The sequence below is a fragment of the Alosa sapidissima genome, chromosome 16 (assembly GCF_018492685.1).
Source record: "Alosa sapidissima isolate fAloSap1 chromosome 16, fAloSap1.pri, whole genome shotgun sequence".
NCBI classification, from domain to species: domain Eukaryota; kingdom Metazoa; phylum Chordata; class Actinopteri; order Clupeiformes; family Clupeidae; genus Alosa; species Alosa sapidissima.
Genome location: NC_055972.1, coordinates 29703033 through 29720532, shown reverse-complemented (window position 1 = coordinate 29720532; position 17500 = coordinate 29703033). Strand labels below are relative to the sequence as shown.

Genomic DNA, 17500 nt, shown 5'->3' with positions numbered 1-17500 from the left:
ATATATGATTCGGTAACACTTTATAATAACTACACACAATTCATCATTTATTAAGCCTTTGTTACTTATTAGTTAATGGTTTGTTCATTATTTGTAATCTAATTTATCAGTAAAACATTTGTTCACACAGTTATAAATAGTTTGTTCATAGTAAATAAGCCTATATCTAAAATATGTTTATACATTATTGTTAATACTTAATAAATGATGCAATAATATGTTTTTGATTAAGTAATATTTTCATTATTTAACAGTTGTTACATACACATGCACTAATGATTAGTTAGGGTGAGGATACATATTTTATAAACCACTTCCTAATACTATAATTCATGATTAACTCAGGAGTTACAAGTGGTTAGTTAATGATATTTTGTGAGCTCATCTAAAGTGAGGACATTTTATGCCGTGCAACACATTTACAAATGAATTATAAAGTTCACACTTGCATTTATTAATTTAGCCGACACTTTCACCCAAAGCGGCTTACACATGTCAATGAAATTAAAGGGCAAGGCCACATTTGTGGACGCCGGGGCTTGAACCCCCAACTTTATGGGTTACTGCATGGTACCCCAACTCCCTATCCACTACACTACCTCTGTCCAGTAGTATTACAACAGTCAATTCAAAAATATAATATAGATATGCGTGTTTACTATGAACAAACCATTTTTAACTGTGTGTAAACATGATTTACAGATGAGAATTAATGTAGGAATAATGCTTTACAAACGAAGAACACAGCATTTAATAATAGTTTACAGATGTTTAATAACAGTGTGTAGTAGAAGAAAACAGAAACTCTTGCATAGTTGTAGGGGTTTCTATCTGGGCCAAGGTAGTGTAGTGGATAAAGAGCTGGACTAGCATGCAGTAGCCTGAAAAGTTGGGGGTTCGATTCCCGGCTTTCAATGTTATGTCAATGGCCTTCAATTTAATTGACATGTGTACCTCGCTTGTCTGCTAAATTAATGAATGTGAATGTAATCTTTACAACTCATTTGAAAATGTGTTGCAAGGCATAGAAAGTCCTCACTTTAGATAAGCTCACAAAATATTATTAACTAACCCCTTGTAACTCCTGAGTTAATCATAAATTATAGTATTAGGAAGTGGTTTATAAAATATGTATCCTCATTCCTCACCCTAACTAATCATTAGTGCATGTGTATGTAACAACTATTAAATAATGGAAATATTACTTCATCAACAAAATACTATTGCATAATTTATTAAGTATTAACAATAATGTATAAACATATTTTAGATATAGGCTTATTTACTATGAACAAACCATTTATAACTGTGTGTACACATACTTAATTTATACAAATGATGAACAAAGCATTTTGTAATAGTTTGCAACTGGTTTATAATAAGAAAATGATTTCATTATAAATGGTTGTTTCATTACTTATTATGTATAAATCATGTACTTACAAACATATTTTTTGGATAGGATTATTTACTATGAACAAACCATTTATAACTGTGTGAACAAATGCTTTATTGATTATAAATTATGTATGAACAAGAAATTACTAATGATGAACAAACCATTAACTAGTAACAAAGGCTTAATAAATGATGAATTGTGTGTAGTTATTATAAAGTGTTACCTATGATTCTAACTGTCTCACTGATTTGCATTATGCACACTCAATTCTCACTGGTATCTGCTAGACAACAAGTACCAAAACATGATTAGTTCATAGATTTCACATGTAAAATACATTTTATACAACCCCACCCCCATCTTGCCTGTTCATAATTCTGAGAAATTGTTGAATTGTGTGTGCATGTGTGCGTGTACGTGTGTGTGTGTGTGTGTGTGTGTGTGTGTGTGTGTGTGTGTGTGTGTGTGTGTGTGCATGCGTGCATGTGTTTGTGCATGTGCATGCATGCGTACATATATCTACTGTGTGTGTATGTGTCATACGTATGATTACTGTGAATGTAAGTGTGTGTGTGAATATCTGTTTATGCACATGTGTGCATATGGAATTGGTTAACATGACCCCTGGAGGCAAACATATGCAAAAAGTCGGTCATCCTACGGTTCTCAAGATGTTCACAGAAAACTGTTGGTGTACGGTCACTAAATGTACACATACATTTATTTATTGTATGGCCCCCCCATGAACGAAAGTTCAGGGAACTTTGCATGCATTCAGAGAGTGTCATAATGATCCTACACTTTCAATTTGTGCAGTTTTGACCATGTCAGCCAGAGATATTGTGATTACACCTAATTTTTTGCTTTTTCATTTTTAACCAGGTGGAGCTATACATGAATTGAGTGGTAATGGGATGGGTTGACATGGCCCCTTAAGACCAACATACACAAAAAAGGTGGACCTCCTAGGCCCTACGGTTCTTGAGATATTCACAGAAAACTGTGTCCGGCCACCTACAGGCCAGTTGGTGTACAGTAACATAAATTAATTTATTATATGGCCCCCATGAACGGAATTCCACGAAACTTGGCGTGCATTCAGAGGGTGTAATAATGATCCTACACTTCCAATTTCGTGCAGTTTTGACCATGTTAGGTCACAGATACCTGCGATTACAACACCTCATTTTTACTTTTTCCTTTTTAACTAGGTGGCGCTATACATGAAATGAGTGGTTATGGAATGGGTTGACATGGCCCCTTAAGATCAACATACAAAAAAAAGGTGGTCCTCCTAAACCCTACGGTTCTCGAGATATTCACAGAAAACTGTGTCCGCCCTACCCTCCTTTCGGGGAGTCCAGTCCAGCGGGGGGGCTACAGATCAAAACGAAAAACAATGGTTCCATGCTATCCTTGTGGGGCTACATGCACACCAAGTTTCGTGCACCCTGGTCTTTCAGTGTCCCGGGAATCCTTGACGGAAAATTGGCCATGCGAAAAAGAAAAAAAAAAGAAAAACAAAAAATCTGACTAAAGCTTCGCTGCGCGGCGGTCATAATAAGTAGAGGTACTGTGCACATCCAGTGACACCCAGAATACTACCCCCAGACACCCACAAAGCTATCATTCCACACCAGCACTTAACCCTAATTAAAGGTGATTTAAGAAATACATCTCTTTTGCTCTTCAGTTAGTTATCAGTGTGTGGAAACTAAACCTTTGAGGCTGTTTCTTTTGATATGAGAGGCTCAGGGAATTACACTCTGAACAGCTACAACGAAGGTGAAGAAATATATAAATAAAAAAAGGATGAGACACCTCTTTCCCCCTCCTGGGGAGAGCATCAGGAAGAGGCAGGCAGGCAGCCTGAGCTCTTTATCGAGCCCAGATGGGTGTCTGTCACATGGGAGCTTTTTCTCCATGAGGGCAGCCTCCATGGAGCGCCCTGGAGGATGCACGTGAGGTAGTAGATATCGCACAGATAGTGTGTCTCCTCCCCTCAGTCTGTCCGGCGGGACACCTTCCTGTCATTCCGTCCATCTCCCCATCTGGCCACACATCCCTCCTGCGGCTCAGAAAGCAGGCACGTGAATGTGTCTGGGGATTCTCAAAGCTTTTGCCCGATTTTGTCCCTTTTAGCCAGTTTGACTACCGGTACTTTTCCTCCCTCGGTCCATGATATTAGCATACAGTACGTGGAGAAGCAGCAGTGGTCTTGAATCTCGACCCCGTTGTTGTGAGTCATTATTGCTTTGAAAAAAAGCATCTTCTAAATACCTATATTACTTATTTATTACTTATGAATATAATTTATTATGTATAAATACTAATTTATTTTATATTATGTAAAAAAACAACAACTGTGCAATACCAAACCCTGTTATGGTCAAATCATGCAAACGTGTGCGCTAAAATATTATGGATAAGATTTAGATTAACATCCTGTGGCATACAGTGGACCCACCCATGTCCATCCATATGTTAAGTAAACTATGGAAATGCCCTGAAGTGGTGGGAAAAATGGCTAACTGTATAAGACGAGTGACGGCTTTAAAGTGAACTGGAGCTTTTAGCACCAAACTCCATACATCTGAGGATCCATGTTTGAAGTTGGGAAACATTTATAAGATGCTTTGAAGTTCTCCGGGGGACCAATGTATTTAAATCAGAAGATGAATGTTCACTGTGTGAGCATTCATCCTCCTATCCTTTTACCACAAGATCATTCGCTCTCGTTCTTTCTTACATGAGGGCAAAACTGGCTTTCTGAACATTGATTCCAACTCCTTTGTTCTGTGATCGGGAGAGCTGGAATGTGGAGCGTATGGCCATCAGAGAGGCCTGAGAATATAGCTATCAGAACCGGTTAATCAAGCCCCGAGCAGTGTGCCAGGTTGGAGGCGATCCCAGAGACAAAAAAAACAGGTCACACATTACGTTGAGACTGCAGACCACAGAGCGCTACCGCTTCTCCTACCGCAGCCCTGGGCCAGCCCTCTGATGGCCGCCGCCTGCTGTGGGGAGGGCCAAAACAATGGAGGGCTTTGAGTGAAAGGCTATGAAACATGACGAGTTATAAGCTATGAGCTCGGAGGCATAGCTTGTTGGGCATAAAGCTCTCTCAGCTCAGGGCTGTTTGAGGCAGTTCCAGTTGATCCCAGATTTCAGGGATAACAAGTAGAGCGCAATCTGTGTTTCTCAAGGTCACCCAGTTATGTCGGTACGACAAAAAAAAAAAAAAAACGGTGCTACCTAGCTCGAGTTGCTGCAGCCAACAGCTAGAGCATCCAGGCAGCTACAGTGCTACACTCTGGGGGCATGATTTTAAAGATTTTATTAAAAAAAATATACCGACAGTATTCGGTGACCTCGAGAAACTATGTGAAAAATTGTTTTCCTTTTAAGGCCTGAAAGCTAACATGTTAAGGCAAACACTAAGAAAACACTACCGCATGTTTTTTAAAATAATGACTTTAAACTCATAGTGACGATACAATGACTCCCTATAATAAGGAGCATGGGGTTCCTGTAATTGCCACAGCATGTCTGGAGCGCCTGGTGCTGCACTAATGTAACTTTGGTCTACTGTGCAGAGACACCAACACCACTTTTCAACACTTTTTGACACACTGAGTTCCCCTTTAGTGTCTTCTTTAGCGCTTCTTTAACTCTACCGGGCATGGTGAGCTGAACTCCAGACTCACTCGAGGCGGGGGAAATAAGCTGAGTCCAGGCATAATAAGCTGAGCACGGAACCATCATGTAAGGAAAAGTAAGTCACATCAGAGTGAATTTCACCAAAAAAGGATAAATGTTCCACGCTCAAACGTATCCACTAAGACCTTGATGTCTCAGACATTTAAGCTCAGTTTTTAATTGTGTTTCAGTGGGAATCGGAAGAAAGGCTCAATCGATTTTATGTATGAGGAGGGGTGTGTTATGTCATTGTTTTAAAGACTGGAGGACCTTTTGTTTATCAGGAGTTCTTTTACAATTCACTTCACCTTTGCTGAAGGCAATGTAAGGAGTTGATTGCATCCAAGAGTAAAGGTCAAGACACAGGGGAAACAGACACTGCTACAGTCAGCAAGGTATGGCATTCTTTCAAACCTAACAAGTCGAGTGCAGATCTCTCCATCAGTACTTACGCTGAGCTGGAGGATGACGCTCCCTGCGGGGCTGTTTTCTGGAACGTTCACCGTGTAGGTGGGCTCCGAGAACACGGGGCTGTTGTCGTTGATGTCAATCACGTCCACCTGCAGGATGAGGGTGCTGCGGCGAGGGTCGACCGCCCCATCCGAGGCCTCCACCACCAGCTCATAGTGGCCGAAGCGCTCGCGGTCCAATGGCACCGCTGTGAAGATGCTGCCGTTCACCGTGATGTTGAAGAGTGAGGCGTACGTTAGCAGACGATAACGCACCTCCCCGTTTCTACCTGCGTCCGGATCTTTGGCCTGTTAGAATGGAAGACGACAGGAAAGGGAACAGGACAAAGAGAGCAAGAGAGAGAGAGAGAGAGAGAGAGAGAGAGAGAGAGAGAGAGAGAGAGAGAGAGAGAGAGAGAGACTATTTAAAAAACAACAGTGGGAAACCATTGAAAAAGACAATAATAAGAACATTTCACCTCCATAACAAGCCTCCCACATCACATGCAATAGTGTCACATCACCATATAGGGACAGACAGATTAGCAGTGAACAAACAGACCCAGAGCACTGAATTAGTCAGGAGAACACAGGTGCACACAGTCCCACCCCTAACATTGCATTGCATTGCATTGCATAATTGGCACTGGGTACAGAACACATTTGATCCTTTTCAAAGGGCCTAATTGAGAACACAGCCACCCACATATGCACAAGCACACGCACACACACACACGCACACACACACACACACACACTAATAAGCGCCTCCTCTGTGCAACTCTCATTTTCCTCTCACTCTACACTTCCTAATTTGCGAAAGCTGGGCGATCCTCGGCGGTTCGAAAGGTCACCCGAGCCTTATCTGCAGTCCATTAAACAAAGAGAGCCTGAGAAAACTTCTTTCCAAACACCCACAGCACTGAGAGCTAACAAAGCAGCCGGGACGGAAAAAAAATCAGAATACAGGGGTAATCTTTAAAGCAGAGGAGGGGAGGAAGATAAAGGGGGGAAAATAGAGAGAGAAAAAGAGAGAGATAGAAACAGAGAGAGGAGGGTAGAAAGACAGAGGGAGAAAGAGAGTGAAATAAAGAATGAGAAAGAGTGGAAAAGAGAGAGAAAGAGAAAGAAAAGAGAGACAGAATGGCGGGAGAAAGTGAACAAGAGCACAGTTAGCTCCAGTGCGCACATGCTAGCTGATTAGCATGTCATCGCTGTTCATCTGCCTGCTGCACTAATGACTTTTAGACGCCGCTGCAAATTCCCTTTTACAGTAATTAACTGGAGAGAGAGAGGGGAAGAGGGAGATAGCGGGAGAGAGAGATAGAGAGAGAGAGAGAGAGAGAGAGAGAGAGAGAGAGAGAGAGAGAGAGAGAGAGAGAGAGAGAGAGAGAGGGAAAGAGAGAGGGAGGGGGAGAGATGAGGAGATCACAGGCAGGGGTGGAGGGAGAGGAGGGCAGGTGAAATACTAGCACAGGGGCGATAACCCCTGAAGCACATCTCTCTGAGTCCAAGCAAGCGCAGAGAGCTGATCACAGCTCAGCTTTGCCTTTCAGGTCCGCAGAGAAGAGGATTTGGTCAAGAGCGACAGCGAACTGACAAGAGATCAGGCTTACTTCTCTCTCTCTCTCTCTCTCTCTCTCTCTCTCTCTCTCTCTGGATGGCTGATTTGATATTTTAGAGCTTGGCTGACTTTTAACCCTGGATCTATAGTGCGTTGTAAAGAGCAAGGATAAAGAGGAAGATAAAGAGAAAGGGACAAAAAGAGAGAGAGTGAGAGAGAAACAGAGAGAGAGAGTGAGAGAGAGAGAGACAGAACAAATAGAAGGATAAGGGACAGCTTTGGACATTGAAGGAGTGAGGAAAAGAGAGTGCAAGAAAGAGAGAAAGAGAGAGATAAGGGAGGTGAGGGAGGAGATGAGATGAGAGGAAGAGGGAGGAGAAGACAGAAAGAGAGGGATAGAAAGCGAGAGCAGAAAGAGGGATAGAAAACCAGATTTGGACAGTGAGGAAGTGAGGGAGAAAATGAGAGGAGAGAAGGAGAGAGAGCGAGAGCCAGAAGGCTCGTGGAGATGAGTCAACTCTCGCCTTTATCTTTCCACACAAAAAGGTCGGGAAGACTCCCAAATGCCACGGGCAACAGCGATCCATCAGGAAGAAAAGATGCTGAGGAGGAGAGAAATGAGAGATGGAGGGAGGGGCCCAGAAGGGAGGAGAGGAGAGGAAGAGTAGGGCAAAAGAAAAAAGAAGGGAACAGATGGGGTGAGAGTGAAACAATTGGGGAGGAGGACAGGAGAAGAGGACAGGCCCCACGAGGTGTGTATGTGTGTGTGTGTGTGTGCGTGTGTGTGTGTGTGTGTGTGTGGGGGTGGGGGGGGGGGGGTGGAGGAGGAGGGAAGAGATTGAGGGTAGAATGGCTGAACAGCGAGAGGAATGACACCATCAGCTAATGAGAGAAATGAAATGAATCTATCCGCGGCGAGAGGAGATTTCCGCCATGATTCCTGGAGCTCTGCTCACTCCCACACGCAATAGAGCGAAGCTGAGATGGGCTTCAGATGTTTTCTTAATGTGCGCCCTGTCAGGAAGATAAGATAGCATGCGCCTATGGAAGCGATAAAATCATTAACTAAGCAGAACATGTAAACAAAGACACACACACACACACACACATACATACATAAACATAACCGTGCCATATGCACATAAAAGGGCTCAGAACCTTAAGCTTAGCAACATGCCCTGAGCCATCTGTTCTAAAGGAGCAATTAATTTCAGAGAAACCCTTCACGCCTCTAAACCTCAAATGCACAAATGCAGGAAATTACAACTGTGACAAAACGCCATAGAGCCAAACAAACCACAGCTGATAATCAAATCCCCCCCCCCCCCCCCACTAACCGGCGACTTCCATCAGCCCCAAGCACATGTTTTATGACTTAGCCAATTAGCATTAAAGCTACTGTATATGATGTGCAGGGAAGGTTTAGCCTGCGATATATATATATATATATATATATATATATATATATATATATATATAGAGAGAGAGAGAGAGAGGGAGTACGCTGTCATAACCACACACTTGCTGCACTGATGGGCCTCCAAGACAGCATATGGGGGCAATAGAGAGGATTACGCAGAAGGAGGGGCAGTAAAGTGGTTATGAGTCCAGCTGTGCCAGAGAAACTGCCCCCCTGAGGGGACGACTGAGCCAAGATGTGAAGAGGACCACTTTGACTGGACTTGAAGTCCAGGGACAGATCCTCCACCATCGAGCAGACCAGATTAATGCAGACAAGCTAAATATGAATATTAATAATTCAAATATGCATTGTTATTAAATGAAATAAAATTAAAATTAAGGTTGAAATCAGTGGATAATAGCATGCACATACAGCAATTACTGCTAATTATTATATAGTGATGAACATTGCTAAGGTGTTGCTTGGCATTCACTGCACCATTCATTAGATGGAGTCAGATATAAAGGAAGGAATCCGCCAGGGGTCTCATCAGTTTAAATAAAACACACAGCAGGGGGAGAGGCATTCGCTAATACAAAGGATCACCACACTAGTCCATTAGCACGTAACACACTGGCTCTCACAAAGACCTCACACTGACCTGAACATGAGAGTGAAAGCATAAATACACTCTAACGCTACAGAGAGAATGAATTAACCTCCTACTCATTCGTAAGGGGTTATGGGAATCACATAAACACTGAACCCAACACTACAATGTAAACATCTCCAGCCAAAAACAATGCATTAAATAGGAACTAAAACTAGCATAGAAGTACATGATCAAACATTTATATTTTCTTGTCTTTTTCTTTGGCAGAACTGGGATGTAGAAAGCTCAATTGTGTATGCAATAAATTGCAACAGCTTGAATATAGGAAATTCCAGTGCATCCTATTTTGTCATGCTTATCCAGGTGGCTGAAGATGATGCGGCAGCATGGTATATGAGCTAAAGTCTGTCTCTGGTGATGAAGCAGCGGCCAGAGGCAGAAAGAGGACCCAGACGCTTGGCACGCTAGGCCCCAGACACAGAGCTCAGATGACATTTGCAAGGCTGTGGGATCCATCTTGAGCTTCAGGCTCCATTGGGTCTCAGGCTGTTGAAATAGGGCCTGTGCACTGCAGGGCAGCGGTGTTAGGCAGACCTGGCAGTGGTGACTCTACAGAGCTCTGGGGCTATGAGTATGAGTGGGTATAAAAAGCCAAAACTCAAAACGAAACGTGGCGCTCTGGCCATGACGAGAGCGAGTGATGAAATGGAGGGAAATAATGAAATGGTGAAAGAGGAAGTGTAGTGGCCACCCACATTTGTCTGAGACATGGTTCACTTTGGGAAAGTTCTTCACGTGTGTGTGTGTGTGTGTGTGTGCGTGCGTATGTGTGTGTGTGTCTGACTCCTAAAATAACCATAATTTGGACATATATGGCGTTTTTCGACCGACAGAGAACCCGTTCTTGAACCGGTTTCATTCAGAATCTTTGAACCTTTGTGCTGTAATAATAATAATAATACCTTGGACTTATTTAGCCCCTTTCATGGATGGGGGGACCTCACTAGTAACCACCACCAATGTGCAGCACCCACCTGGGTGATGCACGGCAGCCATTATGCGCCAGAACGCTCACCACACACCAGCTTGAGGTGGAGAGTGAGGGAGTGAATAAGCCAATTACAGTGGGGGATGATTAGGGGGCCAGGTTCAATGAGCCAGTTTGGGAATTTAGCCAGGACACCGGGGAATCCCCTACTCTTTGCGATAAGTGCCATGGGATCTTTAATGACCACAGTGAGTCCGGACCTCGGTTTAATGACTCATCTGAAGGACGGCATCTCCTACAGTGCAGTGTCCCCATCACAGCACTGGGGCATTGGGATCAATCTTTTTTGGCCAGAGGGAAGAGTGCCACCTACTGGCCACCCACCAACACCACTTCCAGCAGCAACCTAGTTTTCCAAGGAGGTCTCCCATCCAAGTACTAACCAGGCCCACACCTGCTTAGCTTCAGCTAAGACAAGGTATCCATTGGTCTGGCTGCTGGCTGCTATCTAGTGAACCAGCCCACATTTCCACCAGTTTAGAACCAAACCATGCTGCCCTACAAAGGCCAAAGGCTAAGAGCGGTATCTGCACTTTTTTAAAAAACATGTTTTTGCACAAATAAGAAGTACATGATCTGCTCTTCATTACTGCACTCTGCCTGTGTGTGTATGTGTGTGTGTGTGTGTGTGTGTGTGTGTGTGTGTGTGTGTGTGTGTGTGTGCACAGGGACAGACTGGGACTTAAAAAAGGCCCTTGACTTTCTTCTAAAAAGGCACATTACCATTCACACTCACACACACATTAGGTGTCTATCATGATACAGTCTCACAATGTTAAATGCCAGTGAAAGTATCATATTCAAAATAGTCAGTCAGATTTTGCAAAAAGTAATTAACATATACTTTGACAAATATAAGCAGCAGTGTGCAAAGGTGTCACATGTTGTGTGTGCAGCAATGCAATATTGCTTGACATGAAGTCTACAAGAATACCCAATTGATTTCGTTCCATTTTTACTTAAATGTTTATAAATGACAGAGTTGCCATTGTTAAGGCATCAAGCAGCATATCTTTACTAAAAATGTAGTAAGTACCTCCTCAATTAATATAAAAACTGAGTGATTATGAGAACTTGCTACACTTCTGCAAAATGTTATTGTATGGCCATGTAAGTATAAGCAGTAATGCAAAGGCAAAGTACAGTATAGCCTATAAAACTACCACATTTTGCCTAAATGTCAAAAAACAAAATGTTTAATATTCACCTCACTTTGATCTATCTAAGTATACCCCTTGTTGTTGAATATAATTTGATGCTTATACTTGGTGTAAGAAAAACACAAAAAGCTGTTTTTCTCAGTTTGGCATTTTTGCAGATCCTGCTCTTTGGCTTTGTAGGGCAAAATGAATGAGATGCTTAAACGGGAAAATAATATGAACAGTTGCCCCCGTAAAAACGGTAGAAATTAGTTGTTTAAAATGCTAGTCAATGTCTGCAGTGTAATGTTAGTTGACTAGTTTTGTTTACTCATGGTAACAGTTGATATGGACAGAAAACTCTTGCTTTTAGCCTTCTCCCCTCTGAACAGTAAAGTGACACGCCCACTCCGGTTTGCAGGAATAACCAACTATTTTCTGGTTCAATCTCCGAACCAAAGTGCCACGTTACGAACCATGTTTTGCTTGGTCGAAATGCTCCGACCGGTTCAAAAGTTGGTTCACAAATGGGAACGGAGTTTTCTGTCGGTGGAAAAGACCTATTCGAGGGACTATGAATTCATATTACAAAAGAATACACCAAAATCCCACTCTCAAGGACCCTCTCGTGTGTGAGTTAATAAATAAGTGAGTTAGTGAGTGAATACTAAAATTAAATGTAAAACGATAAAAGTAAGAGTTTATGGTGTATGTTTTTCATTATAATCGCTTGTAATTTATTACATTGTAATAACATAGGTTACATTACATGACCAAGTACAGTCTGGGTTTTGTTTAACATTACAAGTGTAAGCAAAATCGAAAGTCTCTTGTCTGTGGTCTGCCTGCATTGTATTTTCCTGCAGAATGAATTCCCTGAAAATGTGAGAATCTCACCTACTTTGAAGACAATGCTATGCTAATCTCTATTCACATCAATTGTACGGCGCGACACAAGAAATCCACCTGCTAATTGTCATGTCAAAACTATTGATACAGACATCAAAAAGCTCGGGAAGAAAAACAAGCAACAAAGCAGAACGCCCTGTCAGTCAATGTAATGTGCACCTGAACGCCTCGCAGTGAAACACGGCAGACAAGCCCCTCTCTCTCCCTCTCTGATTACGCCTCTAACCAACCAAGGTCTGATTAATCTTCAACACTAATTAGAAATCCCTGCTGCTTGGTGAAGCAAGGCACATGGCACCATCACCGCTGGCTCTTACGATGCTTCGGTAGCTCAAATCATTCCTTAAAGTGTGTGTCTGTGTGCCTGTGTGTGTGTGCTTGTGTGTGTGTGTGTGTGTGTGTGTGTGTGTGTGTGTGTGTGTGTGTGTCTTGGTGTGTTCATAAGCACATACAATATGAATGTGTGTCTAGTTTGTGTGTGTGTGTGTGTGTGTGTGTGTGTGTGTGTGTGTGTGTGTGTGTGTGTGTGTGTGTTTGTGTCTTTTACCTAATCAGTTTCACCGTCGTAAAATGACTGATATCCTAATTTGTCTGAAGAGTGGCTTCACAATGGTAGCATGGCATGTGAGTGTGAGTGTGTGTGTGTGTGTGTGTGTGTGTGTGTGTGTGTGTGTGTGTGTGTGTGTGTGTGTGTGTGTGTGTGCATCCACTCATAAGACAGTATAATAAGAGGAGAGGAGTGAAGTCAGGTCATGGTCGCACTACACAAACAACACAAGCACTCTGCATATCTTTATGCATTCACATGAATGCAGAGGTCACACTAACTGACCCGAACTTGCCCCACAAAGAGGTTTGCTCTCTCCTCCTGGACAGTGAGGTTCCTGGGTAGGGTCAGGTCAAAAGTGGGGTCGTTGTCGTTGACGTCTGTCACCACGATGAGAACAGTAGTAGTGGATGTCTGGGAAAGAGAAGATGGGACACTAGTTTAATCCAACATGTGAATGTCTTTATTGGGCTGTGCTGTCAGCCTATCTTCTTAATCACTCTGGGTAAAAAAATGTTTCAATAATGCAGTGTGAATTTAGCACAAGATATCACTCACACACACACACACACACCTTCACACACCTCCAAATGCACACACACACACACACACACACACGCATATGATAAATGGGTCCCCTGAGACCATCATTGCAGTTTGTCCCGCTCTGAGGGAAAGGCATGTGTGCAAGGAGAAAGCATGAGAACTGACCCATGAAAAGTCACCTTCAGCTCTCCGGTAGCAGGTGAACAGTGTGTGGTCTATGGTCTACCCCTAGCACTACCACGGTCCCTTATCACCCCACCAGTGTTCTATGGTCTACCCCTAGCTCTACCCGGTCCCTTATCACCCCACCAGTGTTCTATGGTCTACCCCTAGCACTACCACGGTCCCTTATCACCCCACCAGTGTTCTATGGTCTACCCCTAGCTCTACCACGGTCCCTTATCACCCCACCAGTGTTCTATGGTCTACCCCTAGCTCTACCCGGTCCCTTATCACCCCACCAGTGTTATATGGTCTACCCCTAGCTCTACCCGGTCCCTTATCACCCCACCAGTGTTATATGGTCTACCCCTAGCACTACCACGGTCCCTTATCACCCCACCAGTGCCCTGATAAAAAAAACCCACTTTACTGAATGGCCTGCTCAATGTTAGGGGATAGAGCCATCCATCTCCACACAGCTCATAGCACAGGGGGCCACTGGGGACTTCATCTGAGCCTCATCCTGCAGTGGGGAACTACCGCTGAAGAGGACACAAGATGGACGCTGCACGGACAAACGGAATAATGAAACACTGACAGGATATTGGAGTGAAGGCCAAATAGATCACATGTACTGTACATCTTGTGCCGCAAGGAAAAGAAAAACTGTACTCCAACCCCAAGAAAGCACTTTTTGGAAGAGTTTGGAAGAAAACTACTAAAACGTTCTCCATACAAGCATGTACTGTACCAGTTAGAGTGATGACCTCCCGTTTGACCCGTGCTCTAACTCTGTAAGACCAGCCTTGAATAATCCATGCCAGCAGCAGGTCTATTTGCTTTACATGAGCAGATACCAGCTGCTAGACCCATTCAGCAATCTAATCAAGATCACTTCCCCTCTTACGTCCACTGCATTGCTTCTAGTGCATTCTGTTATGTTCTTTGGTGCATTCTGTTATGTTCTTTGGTGCATTATGTTATGTTCTTTGGTGCATTCTGTTATGTTCTTTAGTGCATTATGTTCTTTGGTGCATTCTGTTATGTCCTTTAGTACATTATGTTCTTTGGTGCATTCTGTTATGTTCTTTAGTGCATTCTGTTATGTTCTTTAGTGCATTCTGTTATGTTCTTTGGTGCATTCTGTTATGTTCTTTAGTGCATTATGTTCTTTGGTGCATTATGTTATGTTCTAGTGCATTATGTTATGTTCTTTAGTGCATTATGTTATTTGCCGCATTATGTTATGTTCTAGTGCATTATGTTATGTTCTTTAGTGCATTATGTTCTTTGGTGCATTCTGTTATGTCCTTTAGTACATTATGTTCTTTGGTGCATTCTGTTATGTTCTTTAGTGCATTCTGTTATGTTCTTTAGTGCATTCTGTTATGTTCTTTGGTGCATTCTGTTATGTTCTTTAGTGCATTGTGTTCTTTGGTGCATTATGTTATGTTCTAGTGCATTATGTTATGTTCTTTAGTGCATTATGTTATTTGCCGCATTATGTTATGTTCTAGTGCATTATGTTATGTTCTTTAGTGCATTATGTTCTTTGGTGCATTCTGTTATGTCCTTTAGTACATTATGTTCTTTGGTGCATTCTGTTATGTTCTTTAGTGCATTCTGTTATGTTCTTTAGTGCATTCTGTTATGTTCTTTGGTGCATTCTGTTATGTTCTTTAGTGCATTCTGTTCTCTTACACCAGTCTGATCTGATGACAAGTGATTTAAACCAAACTGCATTTATAACTCTTGGTGTAACCTTGGAGACACGGGAGAAGAAATAAATATGACTCAGTATTTGGTCATCTGAATAGCTGCTTGAGAGTTGTTACCTGTCTAAATCCGAGTGGAAAGGAGAGGAGAGGAGAAGAGAGGAGAGTGTGGACTGAATGTGTCTGAAGTGGAGATATGCAGGCATGTCTGACACTTCAGACCATGTATTTCATTTGACACACACAGCTGCACTGCAATCTCAATTATGCCCTATTCACTTGTGTTGTAGCAGCAGCGCATATGACAAGTACACAAATACATCCTTCGAAGTGCACAAACACACACAAAGTTATGCACATACTGTATTTAAGATACTTATTTCTCTCTCTCTATTGCCAACATTTTCTCCATCCATCTCTCTCTCTCTCTCACACACACACACACACACACACACACACACACGCACAATCTTAACTAAACTTTGCGGCAACCCACTGATGGTGAATAATGAGCCTGTATTATTTATTTATCAAATTAAAAATACACCCAGCAGAGAGGTGTGTTTGTTCCATCAGGGGCAGCTGAAGTGGAGGAGAGCCCTCAGAGAACAGCAGAGACTGCAGGTACCTCATCAGCATGGTTAGCAGATACTAAGGACGTACACACACAAACACACACACACACACACACACACACACACACACACACACACACACACACACACACACACACGCACAAGCATGCCAACATATACACACACAAACACATATACACACACACACACACACACACACACACACACACACACACACACGCACAAGCATGCCAACATATACACACACAAACACATATACACACATACATACCCGTGAGCATGCACCTTCACATGCACACATTCACACATACCTGCAGGCACACACACATACAGAGTAGAGGGTGACACGGGAATCAATTTTCACTCCCGTCCCATCCCAAGCCCACACAAATACTCATGTCATATCCCGATCACGTGACTGCCCCCCCCAGAAAAATTGTGTCCTGCAAAATCCCGAGAGAAAGGCTCCCGAATCCCGTCCCACTCCCGTTTCGTTCCCTATGTTGTCTAAAGCATTGGTTCCCAAAGGGTGGGTCGTAGGAGATTTTATTTGGGTCGCCAGCATAGTGACAATTTATGTTGTGTAATAGGCCTAGCTTATACCTTATATAGCTTAGGAACTCCTTCTGTGCACATTTAGAACACCGCCAGAGCATGGATATCACTCGCAAAATGAAACAATGTTTCTTTCAGACGCCTACTGTACCATGGACCTCACAGTTGCAAAATGCAAGGGACATGAATCAGTTTATATTTGCACTTTGCAACATTAACGGACATCAGCTCTTCAACATGGCCCATTAAAATCTAGAAAGTATAATTTTAAATCGTAAAAAAACCCTGCTGTCAACAATAGGCTAAAGCAGACATCCATAGACCGGACATGAGGCTTATATGCGTCATAGGCTACAGATAGTTTCAATTGCAGATAGGCCTCTTTAAAGTTAATAGCAGTCTCCTCACATTCCATCTTATTTCGGATTTAAAACTAATCTAATCTAATGCACAAAAGTGCATTAGAAAGGCTATAATTTAAATGGACATGTAAACGCTATTTCCTCTTTCCAATCTTGCGAACTTCACTACAGTAAAGCTGCATTGCCATTTATTAGCTAGTTCCCCATAACAACCACCACATAGTCAAGGTGACGAGGGTTATTAAGATCGACTTTGAGCACAGTGAGCCATACAACTTGACAATTATACTGTATCATAGTGTTAATGTGTTAAGTAAAGCTACACATGTTTAGATTGATTTTGTTACCATGTGTGTTTATTCCTGCCGTTACAAAAACTAGCATCTCAGATAACGTTAGCGATTAGCTCACGTTGATATGGCAATAGAAAACACCTTCAGTTTTCGGTGTAGTCGCTGACGCTGAATGATTGGCTTGTGAACAGGGCAGCTGCTTTGTATTGCTCTGATAGGCTACTCTGCGGCTAGCAGTAGCCAATCAACAAACGTATAGTGAGTTGTAAGTGGTTCTCTTTTCTAATGCCTTGCAATCTTTGGGTGCATGTTTTAATTTAATCTCCGGCTCCGTTCCCCTCCCGGCCGCTCCCGTTGATTTCTGCCCGTCCCGTCCCGATCACGTTACCAACAGTGAAATTGACTCCCGTACCGCAGGACTCCCGCAGGAATACAGTGACCCGAAAGTCCCAAAAAATTGTCACCCTCTAATACAGAGATTACAAGAACACTCTAATCCCTG

General features: G+C 42.7%; 1 protein-coding gene across 1 annotated transcript in view; it reads right to left on the bottom strand.

The window, feature by feature from the left end:
• Positions 1–17500, bottom strand: part of pcdh15a (protocadherin-related 15a) — a 270220-nt gene that overhangs the window by 84853 nt on the left and 167867 nt on the right. The window contains 2 exon segments of the mRNA XM_042065915.1: positions 5551–5856; positions 13055–13183. Of these exon segments, the coding sequence (XP_041921849.1) occupies positions 5551–5856; positions 13055–13183 (435 nt within the window).